Source organism: Otolemur garnettii, unplaced genomic scaffold (assembly GCF_000181295.1).
Source record: "Otolemur garnettii isolate 467f Iridium unplaced genomic scaffold, OtoGar3 scaffold00043, whole genome shotgun sequence".
Taxonomy (NCBI): Eukaryota; Metazoa; Chordata; class Mammalia; order Primates; family Galagidae; genus Otolemur; species Otolemur garnettii.
Window position 1 is genome coordinate 11,216,200 of NW_003852438.1, and position 18,430 is coordinate 11,234,629.

Consider the following 18,430-nt stretch of genomic DNA (forward strand, 5'->3'; position numbering starts at 1 on the left):
TGTTTGTTGGTGGGCAAGGGAACACAGTCTGTTCGCTGTTTGGAAATAGGTCTTGATTATGGCTTTTTAATTTTCTTAAAAGATCTTTCAAATTTGATACCTGGAATTAATTTCGTCGCTAAATTTTCCCTTTCTGTTTTTGCGACAGAATCCCACTCTGTGGCCCAGGCGAGAGTGCAGTGGCATCGCCTCGCTCAGAGCAGTGTCAAGCGATCCTCCCACCTCAGCCTCTCAGAGTCTGCAACTACAGGTGTGAGCCACCGCCCAGACCTTTCCCTACTTTTTGGATCTTCACTCGCTTGGAATTTGGGAAAGTATTGGTTAGAAGTTGGGGGTGATCTTATACTTAAAAATCGGAACTCTGAAAAGCGGGATTCTTGGCAGTGGGGAAAGTCAGCTCTTTCATGGTTAGTGCTGACAGTTGCGGGGTAACTTTGTGGAAACTGCCTAAGTGCAGAGGCCTGCTGTACAACTGGGCCGTGAGAATTGTGTTGCTGAAGCAGCTCTCCCTGTAGTCTGGGCTGAACTTGCTGTCCCAACCCCACCTTCATTTTCCAGTGCCCAGTCGCTGTGTAATGAGAGTAGTGAAATTGTTCCTTTTAATTTTTATTTTCTACATAGCCAGTAAATAGTAATCTCCTTATTCTTTCCCATTTGCTACACTTCTAACCCTGTGGAGAACAGAGAGCAAATAAAATTCCAGAGGAAGCAAACAAAAAGTGTTTGAAATACAACATATATTTCCTAATGAGAACTCTTCAGGTAACATTTTCCCTTTCTCTTTGTAGAATTTTATAGACTGATATGAAATGAGATATGATTTAAAAATGTGCATATAAGGCATCAAATGGCTGAGTATTTCTTAACTTTTTTCCATTTGGCATAGAGAAGTGAGGCAACTTTTGGAATGTTGAGATTGGAGAATCCATTAGTCAAGTTTTAGTCTTGAACAAATGTGGCATCTTCAAAAAGAGTCTGAGGTAACCTTAAAGAAAAGACACATGTACAATAAAGTTGTAAAAATGCAAATAGAAGGGGTGGATGGCTCATGCCTGTAATCCTAGCACCTGGGAGGCTGAGGCAGGTGGATTGTCTGAGCTCTGGGGTTGGAGACCAGCTTGAGCAAGAATGAGATCTTGACTCTTAAGAAAAAGCCAGCCGTTGTGGCGGTTGCCTGTAGTCCCAGCTACGTGGGAGGCTGAAGCAAGAGAATCTCTTGAGCCCAACAGTTTGCGGTTTCTGTGAGCTATGATACCACAGCACTCTACCCAGGGTGACAAAGTAAGACTCTGTCTCAAAAAAAAAAGAAAATGCAAATAGAAATACTATAGAAATAGAAAATTTAAGAGATGAAAAAGAAGAAAAAGTGCTGTGTACAAGGGCTAGTGGAATTATTAATATTATACTTGAACATTAAATTTGGTCTTGAACTTCTAAGATAATATGAAGAACTTGATAATTATTTTTTGACTGGGGATAAAAAGGAGAAGACTGAACCAGCTCGGGAATATGGCCATTTTGAATTCTGTGCCATTGCTCTGCTGGCCCTTCCTTTTTTAAACATGGTGTTTGGGTGCTCTTTCTCTCCATTAGGCCTCATCTTCCTGCAATAGTCAGTTGTTCCAGATTGTCAACCGTTTTCAGTAAACATTATGGTGGATACCCACTGTCATCAATTATGAAAAAACAGTTATCTTCAAGAATGCTTAGTCTATATGCTCAATGTCAACAGAAAAGAACTCAGACTCTATAAAATAATTAAGTTTATTGTGAGCCTGGAAAGCCATGCTCTGAAAGGTGTGTTTAGTGTGCCCAGAGACCAGACCAGACTGGAGATGTTTAGGTCACATTTATTGAAAGGCCAAAGAGGGCTGGGTGTGGTGGCTCATGCCTGTAATCCTAGCACTCTGGAAGACCAAGGCCCATTGATTGCTTGGGCTCAAGAGTTAGAGACCAGCTTGAGCAAGAGTGAGACCCCGTCTCTGCTAAACATAGAAAAATTAGTTGGGCATGGTGGCGGGCACCTGTAGTCCCAGCTACTGGGGAGGCTGAGGTAGGAGGATTTCTCAAGCCCAAGAGTTTAAGGTTGCGATGAGCTATGAATCTTTAAACCCATCTGTAATGTGCTATGAGCTATGACAGCATGGCATTCTACCCAGGGTGATAGAGTGAGATGGTGTCTAAAAAAAAAAAAAAAAAGAAAAGAAAAGGCAAAAGACGATGTCTGCACCTAGGAAGACTCCTTTTATATGGAGCTATAGGAGGCGGGCAAATTCCACAGCTCACTGGGAGGGCTTTGGTGGGTTAGACTCCTTTGGCAAGAATTTTTTCGGGTATAGGGCTAACTGGGTCCATTGTATAGTCTTAGGAGGAGAGGAAGAGGAGGGGGAAGGGCTTGTATGGGGCCATGTTAGGCCCTCTAACATGCCCAAGAAGCCTTGAGCCAAGTGGTCTAATTGTAGTTGGGTTACAGATTGTTTTTTTTTGAGACAGAGTCTCATTATGTTACCTTAGATAGAGTGCTGTTATATCACAGCTCACAGCAACCTCCAACTCTTGGGCTTAAGCAATTCTCTTGCCTCAGCCTCCCAATTAGCTGGGACTACAGGTGCCTGCCTCATAGCCTGGCTATTTTTTTGTTGCAGTTGTCATTGTTGTTTGGCAGGCCCAGGCCGGATTTAAATCCGCAGCTCCAGTGTATATGGTTGTTGCCCTAACCACTGAGCATGGGTGCCAAGCCAGCAGATTGGTTACATTTCAGGAAGACAGGAATTACACTGTTGATGTAAAAGAAACCATGCTCTATAAAATAATTTTTTTCTTTTTTTTTGAGACAAAGTCTCAAGTTGTCACCCTAGTCACCCTGTGTCACCCTGTGTCACAGCTCACAGCAACCTCAAACTCTTGGGCTTAAGCAATTCTCTTGCCTCAGCCTCCCACGTAGCTGGGACTACAGGTGTCTGCCACAACATCCAGCTAATTTTTGGTTGCCATTGTCATTGTTTGGCAGGTCCGGGCTGGAATCAAACCCGCCAGCTCTGGTATATGTGACTGCTGCTCTAGCTGCTGTGCTACAGGTGCCGAGCCTCTCTATAAAATAATTTAAAGAGGTTAATTCTGACCTACATTTGAGGAACATGACCCAGGAATCCTTGAGCACATAGACTCAAGGTAGTAGGGTTACAATTTGGTTTTATACATCTCAGGGAGACAGGAATTACAGGTAAAGTCATAAATCAGTATGTTGAAGGCATGCATTGGTTTGGCTTGAAAAGTGGGACATTTCAAAGGGGAAGTAGCTGCAGGTTACAGATGAGTTTAAAGAGCCTTTTGCTGACAATTGGCTGAAAGACTTAGGTTTTATCTAATAGACCAGGAGTCCTTGAAAAGGGAGGCTTGAGTTAAAGATCTGTTAATCTGAGACAAACCGTAGGACCTGTGCCCAGAGTCAAGTGGTTTGTTGTGTATATTGAGGACCTGCACTTCTGTCTTGCATATCCTTAGACTTGTTAATGAGTCACAAAGGACATTTTTAAGAAGGCAGGGTAGATGGGGGGGACATGATGAGGCCTGTCTGATCTTTCTCATGGCTAGCAATTCAGTTTTAGGGATCTCCTTGGCCAAGAGGGTGCCAGTCATTCTGCCACTCGGGAAGAGAGAAGCCTTAAGACAGTGGTTCTCAACCTTCCTAATGCCGTGACCCTTTAATACAGTTCCTCGTGTTCCAACCATAAAATTATTTTCATTGCTACTTCATAACTGTAATTTTGCTACGGTTATGAATCGTGATGAAATATCTGATATGCAAGAGAAGCCCAAAGGGGTCGCAACCCACAGGTGGAGAACCTATAGCCTTAAGACTATATGTTAAGTCGGGAATTGTGGTGGGTGCTTGTGGTCCCGTCTACTTGAAAGGCTCAGGCAAGACAATCCCTTAAGCCCAAGAGTTTGAGGTTGCTGTGAGGTATGACACTACAGCTCTCTACTGGGGACAACAAAGTGAGACATGGTCTCAAAATAAAAAAAAAAAGACTTTATGTTAGTTCATACTGGACATATAGGACATAGACTCATGTGATCTATTAAGTAAATTGAAGAATTGAAGGGGTGGTTCAAGCTTTGTCTTCCATAGCCTTAGGCCTATTCATGAGTTACAAAGGATATTTCCAAGAAGAGAAGGGGGCATGAGGAAGCATGTCTGACCTCCAGACTCATGGCCAGAAACTCAGCTTTAGGATATTTCTGGGGTACTCTTGGTCAAGAGGGGTCCTTTTAGTTGCTTAGTTCACACCTATGTGAAACAAAAGAATTTCGTGGTGGAACAGTTCAGGGAGCTCTGTGCTATTTACAGACACACTCTTAGGATCAGTGACTAGAGTCCAGGGGTCCTCAAACTTAAATAGGAGGCCAGTTCACTGTCCCTCCGACCATTGGAGGGCCGGACTGCAGGCCTCAGGATGAGTCGGCTGCTAAGCAGGACAGGCAGCGGCGGCAAAAACACCTGGCGGGCCGGATAAATATCCTAGGCGGGCTGTAGTTGAGGATACCTGGACTAGACAAACCCTTATAGGGTCTGAAGATTTTAATCAAGGAATAGAATAATGCCTGCTTCTTACTTCATCACGTACTATATTGCAGAAAGAGAGGTCCTCTGTGTGAGATTGAAAAATGCAGTGTGACCTAGCATGCCCAGTGTAGTGATAAAGAACTGTAGAAATGATTAAGGATATTGCAGGTGCTGTCACTCCCGAGGATTGTTTGCTCTATTCCTTGAGATATACATCTTTACAGCCTGGCTCTGGGGGCCAGTGACATCAGGGAAAAAAAAGTTGCTTAAGCAAGGTGGTAAGGGGGTGGTGTAGTCTTAAAGTATTCCTACATTAGCCTAACTGACTCAACATTTTCCTATTTCTCCTCACTAACATGAGGGCAATGAGATGGCTTCTGTGACAGGACAAGCAAGAGGCATGGGGAATCCTTGCATTTAGGGTATAAAGAGGGGAGGAGGAGAAGGAGGGGGAGAAAGAGAATGGGCACTGTAACAGCCACAGTGGAAGGCAAGGGAGGGGAAGCCTCCCCAAACTGGGCAGCCAGAAGGAACAAACCATGACTTCCAGCTGTGAGAGGCTGGGGCTGAGGGGGAGACCATGAAAAGTCTTCCTGGGAAAGGTAATGTGGTATAATGGTTAGATGCAAGGCTTCTGCAGGTAGACGGAATCAATCCTGTCTCTACTACTATCTGTTTGTCCTTGGAAAAGCCACTTAACTTTTGCCTTAATCTGTACCCCAGTTTACTCATGTGAAAATGGGCATAATAATTGGCATAACCCTGTATTATGCAAATGTAGCATATAGAATAGTGCCTGGTGCACAAGGAATGTTCTGTATTAACTATTCACTATTATTATTATATGTTAAGCTGAAGAGTCCTGAATTTATCCTATGAGGACAGGGAGCCACAGATGGATTGCAAAGAGGGCATGGCATGATCTGAAAAAAAATCTCCTCCTTCACCTAAGACCAGGGTAGCATCTAAGAATCAGATAAAACCACTAAGAAAAAGAAAGTGCTAAGAATTGAAGCAAAGTCTCAGGAGGAGAGAGAGGGCCATGGGGGTAGGTCCTTGGTGAGCTCGGAGAGCTTCCAGACAGTAATGGAAGGTGGAGTTCAAGGGCTTAGGGACCTCACAGGTGCCAAGAAAATAGAGGCCCTGGGCATGGGCTCTTTGAGGATGGGTATGGAAGGATGGTAGGATAGGATGGTCTAAGGGAGGAGGAAAGACAAAAGAGGGAGGTCAGAGGACAGTATGGAGACGTTTACAGCAGAGGCACCCTCAGGGGATCCTGGAACCCTACTGAGATGACAGGCAAATGTGGGTATGAATTAGAGTGTCCAGGCCATTGTTTGGAAATGGGGAGGATGGAGGTTGAGCTGATCTGGATTTTGGCAGGGAGACAAGATGTAGGCTCCTCTGTGGAAGGAAAGCCAGATGAATATAAGGTCGGGACATTTGGAATACATTTGGAATAGTTACTGGAAAAACATACTGTGGGCATCAGATGGAGGCCAACAGAAGTTTGCCTTGTATCAGCAAGGGCCCAGCTGAGACAATGTGGTATCAATTCGTTGTAGAAGTAACCAGCTTGTTTTCTGGCCTTTCTCTATCACCACTTGGCAGGTGGCAGCTAGAGAATGTGGCTGGGAAAGGTTTTGGGGTGCCAGTGAAACACTCCTAAAATGGCCAACCAGGCTGAAAAAACAGCAATGTAGGTACTTATATAAATGAAATCATGGGAGGATAAAGGCACATTGGGAGGAAAGATGCAAAAGGAAGGGAAGGAGGGGAAGACTCCCAAAGATAGGATGGGGCTATGGTCAGAGAGGGCGGTCTCAGCTGTTCAAAATCTTATTATTATTATTATTATTTTTTGAGATGGAGTCCCACTGTGTCGCCCTGGGTAGAGTGTGGAGTGCCATGGCATCATCATAGTTCACAGCAACCTCAAACTCTTGGGCTCAAGAGATTCTCATTCTTTAGCCTCCTGAGTAGCTGGAACTACAGGCCCCCACCACAAAGCCCACCTAATTTTTCTATTTTTAGTAAAGATGGCATCTTGCTCTTGCTCAGCCTATTCTCCCAACTCCTGAGCCCAACCAGTCCTCCCACCTTGGCCTCTCAGAGTGCTAGGATTATAGGTCTGCACCACTACGCCTGGCCCTGTTCAAAATCTTTGTGCGAGAGTTGCTTAAATCAGTGATGAAGACTAAGGTGGGTGTCATACCTGAAGTAATTAGTGAAAGGTTTTAGCGTATGCACTGTCATTATCAAGGTGTTTTCTAGGTTCAGTGCAAAGCTCATAAAAGAAAATTAACCAGAAAGCACTGTGTGGATGAGAAGGGAAGAAGCAATGTGTTCTAAGAAAGTTAAGTACTGATTTCCCATAACAGGAAGTTATTGAGACTATCAAAAATCCATAAATCAGGGCGGCACCTGTGCCTCAGTGGGTAGGGCACCAGCCCCATATACCGAGGGTGGCAGGTTCAAACCTGGCTCCCGCCAAACTGCAACAAAAAAATAGCTGGGTGTTGTGGCGGGCACCTGTAGTCTCAGTTACTCAGGAGGCTGAGGGAAGAGAATTGCCTAAGCCCAGGAGTTGGAGGTTGCTGTGAGTTGTGATGCACTCTACCAAGGACGATAAAGTGAGACTCTGTCGCTACCAACCCCCCCCCAAAAAACCATAAATCAAAAAATAGCAATGTGAGTACATATATAAATGTTTCAGGTCAAAAGCAAAAGCATAATTAATTGCACTGAGTTTGCAGATGAATCGTTTTATAAAAACAAGCAGGCCTCTTTGGATTTGCTATCTGAAATATTCAGGGCATCATTAGCTATTTGGTCCGTGCTCAGGTTGGCCTGGGGTTTGACACCCTGCCTGCCACATCCCTTTTGCAGATTTTCCTGCTACTGGAGGTGTGACTGCTAAGTAGTAATACCCAGGGAGGCCATGATGCCCCAGTTTCTCCCTAATGGGGAGAATGGATTTTCACCTTTGACTAACATTAAGAAATTACCTGATTAGTGAATAAACAGGAAAGACGAAGCCTTTTCTGTAGTGCAGTGTGCCAGGGAATGCCAGTGGGGCAGGACAGAGGCAGCTGGCCAGAGAACACAGTGTTCTCAAATTGGAAGGGACAGAAAACTTCAGAGAAGGGAGGAGAGAGAGGACAGGGGTGAAGAGGGGGGAGGGAAGGGAAAAGCAGGAAGAGAGGGTAGAGAGGAAGAAAGGGAGTACTGGACGCTTCTATCAACTATTTAACTATTTCCTTCCCTCACACCCTGCATTGCCTTCTAGCTACTGCCTTCCCTTTTGTCCTTCCCAGACCAGGCTTTTGAAAGAAGTTTCCACTTGGCTCTACTTCCTGATCTCCAGTTCATCCCTCAGCCCTCTGAAAACTTGCTTCTGTGCCTTTCGCTCCCTAGGAGTGTTCCTTGCACCCACCAGCACCCTCCTGAGTCACACTCAAGGACCTGCCTGCCTGCTTGCTGGTCCTCATCAAGGCCCTCTTCCCTTGTCTTCCGTCAGCTTTCTTTCTCTGACTTTTTAGGCTCATTGTTTCTGCTGTTTTTTTCTCCCTGTGTTCCCCTTCACTCCTGATATTTTTGTTTATTATTCCTTGATTGATCTAACAACATTTATTAAGTATCTGCTGTGTGCCATACACTGTGGAGGGAGCAGTCAATTTCATTGGTGGGAAGGTTAAGAGACATCAGGAAAATATACCTGGACCAATCTCGTTCCCTCTTTTATCCAGTGCTGTATTTAATCTCTTAATGCTCATCTATAAAATAGCATGCCAGCCAGAGCGGGAGCAAGGAGGAAGTCAGCAGCCAGAGCACTGGGTAAGCATCCGGGCCAAACTAAGGAGTTTGAATTGCCCAGACTCAGTTCATGCAGGATGTTTTAGTTGGCCCACACCCATTTTTTACCTCTCCCTGTGTTATGAATCATGTCAGTTTGGCCAACTCCTAAAGATGGGCAAAAATGGGTCGACTTTGGTCCAGAAATCTATCTAGAAAGATAGGGATCTGTGAATGTTTATTTTGACAATACTTCTGAGTAGTGTATATTTATAAATTTCTTTGGCAGCAATATCGCACCTAGACTATTAGGTCTCCTACCTGATCTCCCTGTCTTCACCGTACCCGTTTCATCTGTCCTCCACCGTCATTGTAGACAGATCTTTCTAAAGCTAACTCTGGCCATCTTACTCTATGGTTTAGTGTCTTTTAGTAACACACCCTCATTGTCTGTAAGATAAGGTCCAGGCTCCTTTTTGTGGCTTCCAAGGCCCTTCATGATCTGGCCTTCACTGCTTCATCCCCCATCTCTTCCTCTGTCTGTTCTGCACTGCACTTCTGCAGAGCTGTATAGGTATCAGGAAGTTTTGTTCTGCTCACTACTCTGCTCACATATATATCGTTACTGCCAGGAATGCCTTTCATCCTTGTTCACTTTTTGAACTCTTATCCTATGGGAAGTAGTATCAAAGTCATTGCTTCTATGTTGGGGTTCTGGGTGAACCCTAACCTGGGCTGGGGGCTGACAAGGGATATAGTACTGAAGGATGAAGGGAGACTTCACACCAACTAAATGCATAAAGTCTGAGAGGCCTGGAGAGGCATACATTGTCTCCTGCACCAAGTAGCAGACTGAGGCAATGCAGCACCATTCTAATCTCTCAGAGGTCTTTTATTGTGCTCAAAAATAGAATTAGAGGGAAACCTCCGCTTCCAGGAAGATGGGGTAATCTGGAATGTCTGGAATGGTCTGATAATGTATATTTAGAAAAGAGGAGGGAGAAAGCAGGTTTCCTCCCAGATATCCTAACTTCTCTAATCTAAACTGCTGATTAGAAGTCCAAAGGTCTTAACCTGCCTGTTCTGCTGATCCCCCAATGCAGGGATGGTCATGTTGACAGTCCCCTGACTGGGCTGCCTCTAGGCTCCTCTCTTCTTTCTTGGGTGATCTGGGAGAAGCCATAGGGATGGCCCACCTGTATGCTTTACCCTGAATTGGAGGGCCCATGGAGAGATCAGCCTATCTATCTCCCACACTTCTGTGAAGACATTCCTAACTTCGCAGGCTACGGGTGATCAATACTCCTTTGTAGCTTTATTAGATTATGTGCATACTTTTGTTATGGCACCTGTAACACTGCATTACCTTTGTTTGGTCACCTCCCTGAGTCCCCTTTTTAGATTGTGGTTCCTTGAGGTTAGGACGAAGTATTGGTCTAAACCAGCTGTTCTCAGCCTGTGGGTCGTGACCCATAGGAACTGTATTAAAGGGCTGCGGCATGAGGAAGGTTGAGAACCACTGGTCTAAACAGAGTCCCCAGTACCTAGTGCAATGCCTAACATGTAGTAAATACCGAATAGGTATTGTTTAAAGAAAAAGGGAAGAAATAAAATGAAAGTTTTCTTTCTATTGAAGGACAAACGCTCAACATGTGGCTGTACCTGGCGGCCCTTGTGGGCCTGTACTACCTGCTGCGCTGGCACCGGGAGAGGCAGGTGGTGAGCCACCTCCGAGACAAGTACGTCTTCATCACGGGCTGTGACTCTGGCTTTGGGAACCTGCTGGCCAGACAGCTGGACACTCGAGGCTTGAGGGTACTGGCTGGGTGTCTGACAGAGAAGGGGGCTGAGCAGCTGAAGGCCCAGACATCAGATAGGCTGGAGACAGTGAGCCTGGATGTCACCAAGATGGAGAGTGTCACTGCAGCCACACAGTGGGTGAAGGAGCGTGTTGGGGACAGAGGTATGAAGAAGTGTTTTCTCCTTTCATTTACTTAGGCATGAAGATGCTAAGGTTATAGTTGTGCCTTGGTATCCATGGGGGATTGGTTCCAGGACTTCATGTGGGTACCAAAATTTGTAGATGCTCAAGTCCCTTATGTAAAATGACATTGTATTTGCATATACCTTACGCATATCCTCCCATATACTTTAAATCATCTCTAGATTACTTATAATACCTAACACAGTGGAAATAGTTGTTATACTGCAGTGTTTAGAGAACAATGACAAGAAAAATAATTCTATACATATTTAGTACAGATGTAGATTTTTGTTCATATATTTTCCATCCATGGTTGTTCAGATCTACAGATAAGAAGAGCCAACTGTATATCTCAAAAGCAGGACTTAAAATGTGGGCTTTGTCATTTGAAAGACTGAGAATCTTTTGTGGTATTTGTTTCCCTAATAATGCTTACGTTGAAAGATTAGCTCAAAAGATTTGAGGCCATTATTTTACCTTGCAGATCATGTATTTAGAAACACAATTCTTTATGTTTCAAGTTTTTAAGATGTTCTTAAGAAGCAGATTTATCGGCTCGGCACCTGTGGCTCAAGTGGCTAAGGCACCAGCCACATACACCTAAGGTGGTGGGTTCAAATCCAGCCCAGCCCGCCAAACAACAATGACGGCTGCAACCAAAAAATAGCTGGGCGTTGTGGCGGGCGCCTGTGGTCCCAGCTACTTGGGAGGCTGAGGCAGAAGACTCCCTTGAGCCCAGGAGCTGGAGGTTGCTGTGAGCCTGATGTCACGGCACTCTGCCCAGGGGGATAGCTTGAGGCTTTGTCTCAAAAAAAAAAAAAAAAAAAAGAAACAGATTTATCTTCCCATGGCTGCTACTTAAAACATAGGCATTCCTGAAGTCATCTTTTGGTCCTCTTTCCCAAAATATTTTTTCATTTCATTTTTTAATTTTAGTCTTTTTTATTTTTTGAGACAGAGTCTTATTTTGTTGTCCATGGTAGAGTGCCATGGCATCATAGCTCACAGCAACCTCAAACTCTTGGGCTCAAGTGATTCTCTTGCCTCAGCCTCCAAAGTAGCTGGGACTATAGGTACCTGCCACAATGCCTGGCTAGTATTTAGAGATGAGGTCTCACTCTGGCTCAGGCTGGTCTCCAACCTGTGATCTCAGGCAATCCGCCTGCCTTGACCTCCCAAAATGCTAGGATTACAGGCATGAGCCACCATGCCCAGCCTATTGATATGTTTGGATTTGTTTCTTTCATCTTACTATAGCTTTTTATTTGTCCCATTTTTTTTCTATTTCCTTTTTCCTCTTTTAATTAATTTTTTTATCTCACTTTTCCTACCATTGAGCTGAAAGTACTGTAATTTACTGTGCTTGTATTTCTAGAAACCAATGATCTTGTGACCCTTGCCTGGACAATTCTGTTGAACCATATCCTGTGGTTAAGAAAATAAAAAACAGGGTGGCGCCTGTGGCTCAGTGGGTAGGGTGCTGGCCCCATATACCAAGGGTGGCATGTTTGAACCCAGCCCTGGCCCAACTGCAACAAAAAAATACCCAGGCATTGTGGTGGGTGCCTGTAGTCCCAGATACTCGGGAGGCTGAGGCAAGAGAATCAGCTAAGCCCAAGAGTTGGAGGTTGCTGTGATGCCATGGCACTCTACTGAGGGTGATAAAGTGAGACTCTGTTTCTAAAAAAAAAGAAAGAAAATTGAAAACAAAGAGCAAAGAACATTTTTCTGCCCCTTTGATCGGTGGCCTCAGGAAGGAATGCATATTTTGCTTCTCAGAGAGGGAGGAGTTTTAAAGAGACAATTTGCAAAATGGTTCATTGCCCTTTTTCAGACTTTTACCTCTGTTACACAGACACTGTCCCACTGCACCTGGCTCCCTCCAGATAGTACTTACATTGCTTCTATCAGGTGCCTGAAAGCACTCAGAGTCCATAGCCACCTTAAACTTCATTTTTGGCTTGAGTTTGTTTTGGCCATCCAGGTAGTATGAATTTGTACAGCAAACTCTCATGAAGGAATGGATGATTTCTCAGGAAACACCAAGTTAAAGATAGATAATTTTTGTCTGAAACCAAACTCCTGATTTGACTTATTGTTTTAGGACTGTGGGGCCTGGTCAACAATGCAGGTATTATTGACCCAGTTGCCTTCATCGAGTGGCAGACTATTGAGGACTCTCTGAACATCCTCAAAGTGAACCTCATTGGTTTGATCCAGGTGACCTCAAGCATGCTTCCCTTGGTGAGGAGAGCTCAGGGGAGGATTGTCAATGTTTCCAGCATTCTGGGGAGAATTGCTTCCTTTGGAGGGGTCTACTCTTGCTCCAAGCATGGAGTAGAAGGCTTTTCGGATATTCTGAGGTAACTCTTTTACGTTAAAGCAGTTGTTGACCTCTCAGATATATCTTAGGAATTGTGCTAGTTGCCCTCACCTACTTTATCTTATTTCATTACTCCTCAAATCTTGAGACATAGACAATTTTTACTAGTCTACTTTATATAGCAAACTGTTAACTTAAATAGTAAGTGCCTGAAAATGAGCAAGTCACACTCAGTTGAGGTTCATTAAGCCAAAATTTTAAGGACACACCCAGGAAAACCACAGCCCACAAATCATCTATTGTGGGCTGGGCACTCGGTAGAAGTTGAGGATTTTGCATTTAAAGGAAAAAGGGAATACACTGCCAAAGGGGAGGGGTGGAGGAGGTGAGCAGAGAGGTAGTTGATTTTATTCTTGTGAAGTTCTATTTGGTGTCCAGTAAATCTATTTAAGATAAGGAGAACATTCATGAAAGGGGGCTGAGAAAGTAGTCAGTGCTGTGAATCTTCTTAGAGTGGGTAGAAGAGTGATCATATCTCTTCCTTGGCTTTCATTTGTGGAGATAAACTTGTAATGGACATTTCATTCAGGCTTAGAGTCCTAAGATAATTAACATGCACTCATTTTATAGAAGCTGTGTATGTGGAAGGGGGTTGTTTGGGGCTGAAGGAAGTAAGAAATGTTTTAACCCAAAGTGCAGTTCTTTGTCATATTTTGAGGTGGCTACGAGCAAACAGGAATAGGCTACAGGACTGTGTAGGTGAGGAGGCTATTAGGTTTGTGTTTGTGGGGAATCTGTTAAATGCTGCCAGGCCTTGCCTATTTGATCTGGGACAGGTCTGTAGAGAGTCTGAAGAAACATATTTCTCTAAAGGGCTGTTACTGTGAGATTTATTGGCACAGCAAGACCACCTTGTCCACTAGGTCCAAAGAGAAAAATCCTGTTTAGTCTGAAGCACTCAGGATATTTCACCCCAAAATATGACTCCTTGGTATAATGCAGTGGTTCTCAACCTTCCTAATGCTGCAGCCCTTTAATACAGTTCCTGTGAGTCATGACCCACAGGATGAGAAATGCTGGTTTTGAGTATTTTGAATTAAAGGTCCTTAGAGATCAACAGGCCTTGGAAGGAACTTGCCCCCTATCTGCTTAAACCAGATGGACCCATCAAAAAGAGGAATCAACTTCCCTTCCCTTCCTGTTATCTCATATTTCAGGAAAGAAGATCAAGAATGCCAACAGAGGCTTGGTGCTCATAGCTCGGTGGCTAGGGCACTGGCCATATACACCAAGGCTGACAGGTTTGAACCCAGCCCAGGCCTGCTAAATAACAATAACAACAACAACATAGCCAGGTGTTGTAGCGGGCAGCTGTAGTCCCAGCTACTTGGGAGGCTGAGGCAAGAGAATTGCTTAAGCCCAAGAGTTGGAGGTTGCTGTGAGCTGTGATGCCATGGCACTCTACCAAGGGCAACATAGTGAGACTCTATCTCAAAAAAGAAAAAAAAGAAAAGAAAAGAAAAGAAAAAAGAATGCCAACAGACCTGGCCCAAATCCCAAGTAATTTAATTTGAAAATAGAATTATTTTATTTATTTATTTATTTTTTAGAGACAGTCTCACTTTATCACCCTCGGTAGAGTGCTATAGCGTCATACAGTTCATAGCAACCTCCAACTCCTGGGCTTAGGCGATTCTCTTGCCTCAGCCTCCGGAGTAGCTGGGACTATAGGCACCTGCCACAATGCCCGGCTATTGTCTTTGTTGCACTTTTGCTGGGGCTGGATTTTAACCTGCCACCCTCGGTATATGGGGCCAGCACCCTACCCACTGAGCCACAGGCGCTGCCCTAAAAATAGAATTATTTAATTGCTTCTCAGTGTGACAATAGAATTATTTACAAGATAGTTTATTTCTCCCCATCCATTTAATCCCCCAAGTATCTATTCCTCCTGCCGAGTGACCATTTATTGCCCTTCAACAGAATTACCTATATTCTTCACCTTCTCTTCTTCTCTAAAATGAGGGTATTTAGACTTCAGGACCTCACTGAGATATTGGGCAATCAATTTGTGATTCTTCCTGTGCGTTAGGTAAATAAATTTTTTTTCTTTTTTTTTTTTTTGAGACAGTCTCACTCTGTTTCCCTAGGTAGAGTGCAGTGATGTCATCATTGTTGTGGGGTCATCTAACATAGCCTCTCACACACCCTTCCTGCTCCCCTGCCTCCCCTTCCCCTTCCTCCTTTCATCCTAAGACAAAGTACCTACCTAGTTAGCCCCACCCTTGAAGTTTGAGCCAAAGGATCCTAACTCACCAGAGTCTTTTGGGCAAGCTGTGAAATTTGCCCACTTCCTATGGTCTCATATAAAAGGAGCCTCTGGCTTGGTGTGGTGGCTTACTCCTATAATCGTAGCACTCTGAGAGGCTGAGGCTGGTGGATGGCTTGAACTCAGTCAGGAGTTGGAGACCAGCCCGAGCAAGAGTGAGACTTAAAACAGTCGGGCATTGTTGTGGGTGCCTGTAGTCCCGGCTATTCAAAAGGCAAAATGATTGCTTGAGCCCAAGAGATTGAGGTTGCTGTGAGCTATGACATCATACCCTCTACTCAGGGTGACAGAGTGAGACTCTTTCTCAAGGAAAAAAAAAAAGAATGATTGAAGAATGATGGTTATGGTAGTTGCTATAGTCATGTCCCAGTAGTTAAACCTAAGGATGTTTACATTTTTATTTTTCTCCATTTCTTTATCCTTTAAAATATTCATTGGAGGTATTTTAATAATCTTTTAATCTATTTGTTTTTGTTTTGTTTTCATGATGTCTTTTAATCAAAGGAGTTGACTTGAATTTTTTATTTCAGGCGTGAGCTTCGACATTTTGGGGTGAAAGTCAGCATAATTGAACCTGGCTACTTCAGAACAGGAATGACAGACATGAAGAAGTCCTTAGGGAGAGTGAAGCAAGCCTGGGAAGAAGCCCCCATACATATTAAGGAGTCCTATGGACAGCAATTTTTTGATGCCTGTAAGTTTCTTTCTTTTGATAGGGATAATGGGTGCCCTTGCTAAAGAAGGAGAAAAGAGGATTGGTGGACAATGATCGACAGATCCTCTGAGAATGAAGATTCGTACACAGAACCTTCCCGGGACAGAAGGAGGACACGACAGTCCTTGTGCCTTCATGATTGGTTTGGTCTGATGGCTGTCATGGTTGAGGAAGGGAATATACAGGCAACCTGGGGTCAGGGTCTTCTTTGCCCTGTTACCTGTGGGCCTGGCCTCTTAAGCACTAAGAGGTGTTGGCACATACTTAGAGGCGTGGAACCTCTGGGTCTTGAGATGGTGTGCCCCTTGGTAGTTTGGCAGGCTTGGTGAGATGTCTGCTCATCTCAAGCACAGTCTTCATTGTTTACTTTTTTAGTAACAAAGAGCCTGCCACAAACCGTGTGTCTTATTGTGACTGGAGAGAGGGTGTAAGTTACAGGCTGGAGGAGATAAATGGGAGAAGAGAGGTTTGCAGGGCCCTGTTGGCCGTTTCTGGAGACTAGACCTCTGAAGTGTAGATCCTAGGAGACTTGTGGGAGTGATATTGTTCAATTTCGTGTAAGAACATCATTCTGGTGATGACCCAGAGGGGAGGTGGCGGTGGCAGTGGGAGGGGCAAGGTGGTCATCTTAGTAGAAGTAACCCAAGATACATGGGGCTATGCTTTCCTGGGGGACAAGATGCTTTTTCTTCACACAAAGATGTTAACAACTTGTCAAGTCCGAAGAGGGAAGCTCTCTTTTCTATTTCACAAAAAGCCAGTGGATAGAGGCAGTCCTGTTACTGACGTTGGGAGATACTGTAGTCCAGAGAGAGGGAGGAGGGGAATGTGCAGTTAGAATATTCTCAACCCAGAGCCTGTCTTCTGGGTGCATCAAGTCTAAGAGAGTCACCATCAATAGAGGGGAGAGAAGCTGGATGAGGGAAAGGCTGAAGAGACAGAGCCTGAGCCTTTCAGAACTCATCCAGCTGGAGAACTACAGTTCCCCACAAGCTAGAGGGCAGGCCATTGGTATGCGCTTCTCCTCAGGAAACATTTTTCTCTTTATGGGCACATAAAGTTTAGCAATAGAAATCAACAGGAACCTAGAACTGACTATGAAGTTACTATACGTAAAAGGTGGGATATGTGTATTTTCCGATTTAAAAGGAATTCAGATGGTTTATTTATTTGTCCATGGATAAGGATAATCTAGATTAGTGCTGTCTAATAGAAATATAATGAGAGCCACATATGTTATCTTAAATATTTTAGTAGCTACATTAAAAGAGGAAAAAAAGGCTCAGTGCCTGTGACTCAACTGGCTAAGGCGCCAGCCACATACACCTAAGGTGGTGGGTTCAAATCCAGCCTGGCCTGCCAAACAACAATGATGGCTGCAACCAAAAAACAGCTGGGCATTGTGGCTGGTGCCTGTGGTCTCAGCTACTTGGGAGGCTGAGGCAGGAGACTCGCTTGAGCCCAGGAGTTGGAGGTTGCTGTGAGCTGTGATGCCATGGCACTCTACCCAGGGGGATAGCTTGAGGCTCCATCTAAAAAAAAAAAAAAGCCATGGGCCAGCACAGTGGCTCACACCTGTAATCTCAGAATTCTGGGAGGCTGAGGCAGGTGGGTTGCTTGAGCTCACAAACTAGCCTGAGCAAGAGCCAGAGCCTGTTTCTAAAAATAGCCAGGTGTTGTGGTGGGTGTCTGTAGTCCCAGCTACTTGGGAGGCTGGTGCAAGAGATCACTTGAGCCCAAGAGTTTGGGGTTATTGTGAGCTATGATGCCATGGCACTCTACCAGGGGCAAGAAAGTGAGATTCTGTCTCAAAAAAAAAGAAAGAAAGAAAGAAAGAAAAAGCTATATTGTGGCTAGTTGGGAAGCACAGTCTGGATTATCCTAATCCTTGTAAAAAATTAATGCGATTAGACTTCTGTGACTGAGTGCAAGATGGTTTAAAAATATGGGGAATAAGTTTGCTCATCGCCATTTCTCTTTTTGGTTACAGATTACAATGTCATAAAAGAGGGGCTGATGCGATGTAGCACGAACCTGAACTTGGTCACTGACTGCATGGAACATGCTCTGACATCTGTGCATCCCCGTACTCGGTATTCGGCTGGCTGGGATGCTCGATTTTTCTTCATCCCTCTGTCTTACTTACCTACGTCACTGGCAGACTGCATATTGACTAAATATTTCCCTAAACCAGCCCAGGTAGTATAAAGAAAACTGGTTTGGTGGCTTTTGGAATGAAGGTGAAATTCTAGATTTAGTTGTTAGAGTCTCAGTAATCCTTATTTGAACACACTTTCTGTAACAATAAATTTTCTTGCCTAAACTCATTTATCTGACATTCTCAGAGAACCAGCATGTTTGTATTTCACATATCAAAAGCTTAGGTGATGAATCTTTATAATTTTGACTAATTTTTGATAAGAATATTTCCAGAATGAATCATTGTTTCTTGCCCTATTAAACAGAATAGATTGAGAACAATTTAACCTGTTGATTTATTTATGACTATGAATAGTTATTCTGTGTTGTGATAACCTGTTGCTCAGAGACTAGTGAGAAATTCATGGGTCTGTTTCTCCTTACTTGAAATGAGTCTAAACTATAGAACTTTTAACATTAATAAATATTTTTATTTTTCTTCTTTTTTATTGCCAGTTGTCATTTTTTTTTTTTTTTTTTGAGACAGAGCCTCAAGCTGAGCCCCTGGGTAGAGTGCC

The 18,430-nt window shown here is 44.0% G+C and overlaps 1 protein-coding gene across 5 annotated transcripts; it reads left to right on the plus strand.

The window, feature by feature from the left end:
• Window positions 1-215: 215 nt before the first annotated feature.
• Window positions 216-18,036, plus strand: LOC100947460 (17-beta-hydroxysteroid dehydrogenase type 6). 5 transcript variants are annotated; one of them, XM_023513663.1, is made up of 5 exons: window positions 216-250; window positions 9,999-10,325; window positions 12,451-12,709; window positions 15,529-15,692; window positions 17,704-18,036. In XM_023513663.1, exons 2-5 carry the CDS (start codon window positions 10,013-10,015, stop codon window positions 17,919-17,921), a joined length of 954 nt encoding a protein of 317 aa, XP_023369431.1. In that variant the 5' UTR covers window positions 216-250; window positions 9,999-10,012; the 3' UTR covers window positions 17,922-18,036. The 5 variants fall into 5 exon arrangements, with proteins under 5 accessions (XP_023369431.1, XP_023369430.1, XP_023369432.1 ...); XM_023513662.1 differs by lacking the exon at window positions 216-250 and adding an exon at window positions 279-762; XM_023513664.1 differs by lacking the exon at window positions 216-250 and adding an exon at window positions 814-980.
• Window positions 18,037-18,430: the final 394 nt, after the last annotated feature.